Source organism: Protobothrops mucrosquamatus, unplaced genomic scaffold, assembly GCF_001527695.2.
Source record: "Protobothrops mucrosquamatus isolate PMUCROS unplaced genomic scaffold, P.Mucros_1.0 scaffold2762, whole genome shotgun sequence".
In the NCBI taxonomy this organism is placed as follows: Eukaryota; Metazoa; Chordata; class Lepidosauria; order Squamata; family Viperidae; genus Protobothrops; species Protobothrops mucrosquamatus.
This window is the reverse complement of record NW_015388801.1, coordinates 9,995-13,410: the sequence shown is the minus strand read 5'-3', so window position 1 is coordinate 13,410 and position 3,416 is coordinate 9,995. Positions and strand designations below refer to the sequence as shown.

Genomic DNA, 3,416 nt, shown 5'->3' with positions numbered 1-3,416 from the left:
GGCTGCATTAACAGAGGGATAGAATCAAGATCACGTGAAGTATTAATACCACTTTACAATGCCTTGGTAAGGCCACACTTGGAATACTGCATCCAGTTTTGGTCACCACGATGTAAAAAAGATGTTGAGACTCTAGAAAGAGTGCAGAGAAGAGCAACAAAGATGATCAGGGGACTGGAGGCTAAAACATATAAGGAACAGTTGCTGGAATTGGGTATGTCTAGTTTAACGAAGAAAAGGACGAGGGGGGACACGATAGCAGTGTTCCGATATCTCAGGGGCTGCCACAAAGAAGAGGAAGTCAAGCTATTCTCCAAAGCGCCTGAAGGCAGGACAAGAAGCAAGGGATGGAAACTAATCAAGGAGAGAAGCAACCTAGATGAAGGAAGATTCTTCCCCGAAAGTAGAAAATGGTCCATCTGGGATTTCCCTCCCTTTATAGCTCATGTTCATAATACTTTTTACGGGAGGGGCCTTATAGTTGGTGGGAGGGTCCACCCTGCATCTCTCAAAGAAGCTCTGCCATTAGCACCATCTCAGCAGAAGGCTCCAGCAGATGGACACAGGGATGGTTCTTTTTCTGCATCACAACATCTGAGATGGTCCAGCAGATTTTTTTAATTCATTCTTTCCAACACAGGTGCTAATTCCTCTCTACTTACCTGGATGTTGCAGTTTTTCATCAGGCTCTTCCTTCCAGGCCAAGACCAGGGGCTCCTGTAAGTCATCAGGCATCACACGGCACCAGTAGTGGTCCTTCTCCTTGGGGTCGATATCAATGCTGAGCCAGACATAGTAGGTCCCATCTGAGTTGGGGGCCACGTTCCTATGGAGGGTCTCGTACTGGCAGACCTCTCTGTCCCTCATCCAGGTGGCCTGGATCTCCTTGGGGTAGAAGCCAAAGGCCTGGCAGATGAGGACCTCCACGTTGTCACTGGCGGTCTTGTGGGTCACCTTCCCCACTGGGTGCTCTGCAAGAAACAAGATGATTTCAGAGCAGGAATGTCGTACTATGACTAGACCTGCTTCTCTCCTGAACGTTTAGTAGGCTCCAAAGTTTAGACATGCTACAGCCTCCTGGGAGGCAAGGTGAAACACAAGGATGGCTTTTCCCCAAAACAGGACCCCCCCACCTGCATCCTCAAAACCCAGCCTAGAGATTTCCTTCTCCAATAGACTCACCTGATCTCTGCAGAGCCTTCTTCCCATAAGACAGGTATCTCTGCAGCCACTCAGTGCAGTTCTCTTCCAGGTAGACTTTATTTCCCTGGGACCATCTTGGATCATCCTCCCACTTCTCCTTGATCTTCTCAGCCTGGGGCTGAGCTGCCACCCATCTGAGGCTCTCCTTGTCGAAGCTGATGAAGTCCATCCCATCGTAGCCGTAGTGGAAATAGCCTTCTTGGCTCCCGTCTTCCCTGAGTTCACAGCCCAAAATTGCTTGCCAGGTGTGAAGCCCTGAAGAAGAACCTCAATGAGGTTGGAAAGGGTGGGAGTTCTTCCCCCCCATGTGCTCCCTTCCAGCCCCCTCCTCACCAGGAGTTTCAATCTAGATGAAGACACGAATTTTACTATCAGGAGCTACAAATCTGTTTCACAAATAAATAGAGACAGAAGTGCCCTTTAAAATGGAGGGGGGAGAATGAAGTTCTCTCTCTCTCTCTCCCTTCCCCTCCCAAGAAAAAAAATCCCATCACTCTCTTTGCATCCTTGAAGATCAAAAGAGACAAAGAAATCCTGGCACTTGGGTATGATTCTTGCAATGTATGTGTGGGTGGTTTCATACGGTAGTTGCTTTGCTCCATCTTTGTGGGGTGTGTTTGTGTGTTTGGGGGGGGTGTCCTTGTTCTGCTTTCATTCCATGACCTCTGGGAACTTGTTTCTTTGGATGATAGTGGAAGTGACAGGCTGTAGAAGGCGAGAATTGAGAGTGAATATTCACGGCTGAAGGGAAGAATCCACCTGCTCACCTTCATTCTGCACACTCTCCAGGTCAGCCCTGAACACCCAGTCAGGCTCCAGAAAGTCCTTCACCTCCACCCTTTCCATCCAAGGCACCAGAGGTTCCATCTCCCTGGTGAGGCTGTCATAGCGAGCGATGGGCTGGTTGTCCAGGTGGACCATGGAGAGAAACTGAGGTAGCCCCTGGCTGGGCTCTGACACTTGCAGGTAGGAATAACATAGGGAGTGCTTGGAAGAGCCTAGAAAGGGAAATGGTAAAAGGGCAGAATTAGGAAGAAAGGAAGGAGAGGGAGGGAGGGAAAGAAAGAGGGAAGGAGGGAGAAAGAAAGAGAAAGAGGGAAGGAGAAAGAAAAAGGGAGGGAGGGAGAGAGAAAGAAGAAAAAGAGACGGAGGGGAAGAAAAAAGAAGGAGGGAGGGAGGGAAAAGGAAAGAAAGAAAGAAAAGAGGGAGGAAAGAAAGAAAAAGAGGGAGAAAGTGAAGAAGAAAGAGGGAGGAAGAGAAAGAAAGAAAGGAAGGAGAGGGAGGGAGGGAAAGAAAGAGGGAGGGAGAAAGAAAAAGAAAAAAGAAAGAGGGAGGGAGGGAGAAAGAAAAAGGGAGGGAGGGAAAGAGAGAGAAAGAAGAAAAAGAGACGGAGGGGAAGAAAAAAGAAAGAGGGAGGGAGGGAGGGAAAAGGAAAGAAAGAAAGAAAAAAGGGAGGAAAGAAAGAAAAAGAGGGAGAAAGTGAAAGAGGGAGGAAGAGAAAGAAAGAAAGGAAGGAGAGGGAGGGAGGGAAAGAAAGAGGGAGGGAGAAAGAAAAAGAAAAAAAGAAAGAGGGAGGGAGGGAGAAAGAAAAAGAAAGGAAGAAAGGGTGGGAGGGAGAAAAAGAAAGAAAGAAAGAAAAAAGGGAGGGAAAGAAAGAGAAAGAGAAAGAGGGAGAAGGAAAGGAGGGAGGGAGGAAGGGAGAGATAAATAAATAAATAAATAAATAAATAAATAAATAAATAAATTACAACTCAGGACTGTCCCAGAATCTCATTGTCATCATTAATCCCAAATTAATAGTGGCAAGTTTACAATCCGGAGGGGTCCTGGGTGCTTCTCCGAGCTGGCTTGTTTCCTTGCAGTTTCATTACCCAGACTAGGGAACCTCATCAGTGCTAATCCTGCGCGTGTGAACCTGGAAGAGGTGTGAACTCCAGAAGAGCTTTGGACTGACCCGTAAAAGTCCCAGTCCCTTGGAAATGGACTTTCTGGGCCAGGCAGCTGAAGCCCTGACCTCTTGAGCTAGTCTTGCTGACCTTCCCCCTCCCCCATGCCTTCACGGTCGCGCGAGGAGGTTCAGACGTGACTCGCCCATCCGCTTGGGCTTCCAAAGGCGCCCCTCTTCCGGGAGGTCCAACTTTGGCAAAAGAAGAGAAACAACTCCGCAAAGATCAAAGCTGGGGAACGAGAGGACGGCCGAAATGGGGGGGGGG

General features: G+C 48.5%; 1 protein-coding gene across 1 annotated transcript in view; it reads right to left on the bottom strand.

Annotated features, from left to right (window-relative positions):
* Positions 1–2,124, bottom strand: part of LOC107296357 (major histocompatibility complex class I-related gene protein-like) — a 4,009-nt gene extending 1,885 nt beyond the window's left edge. Inside the window, exons 1-3 of the mRNA XM_015825703.2 lie at positions 1,971–2,124; positions 1,183–1,458; positions 663–971 (exon numbers count right to left, since the gene is read on the bottom strand). Of these exons, the coding sequence (XP_015681189.2) occupies positions 663–971; positions 1,183–1,458; positions 1,971–2,124 (739 nt within the window). The remainder of the gene's footprint in view (positions 1–662; positions 972–1,182; positions 1,459–1,970) is intronic.
* Positions 2,125–3,416: the final 1,292 nt, after the last annotated feature.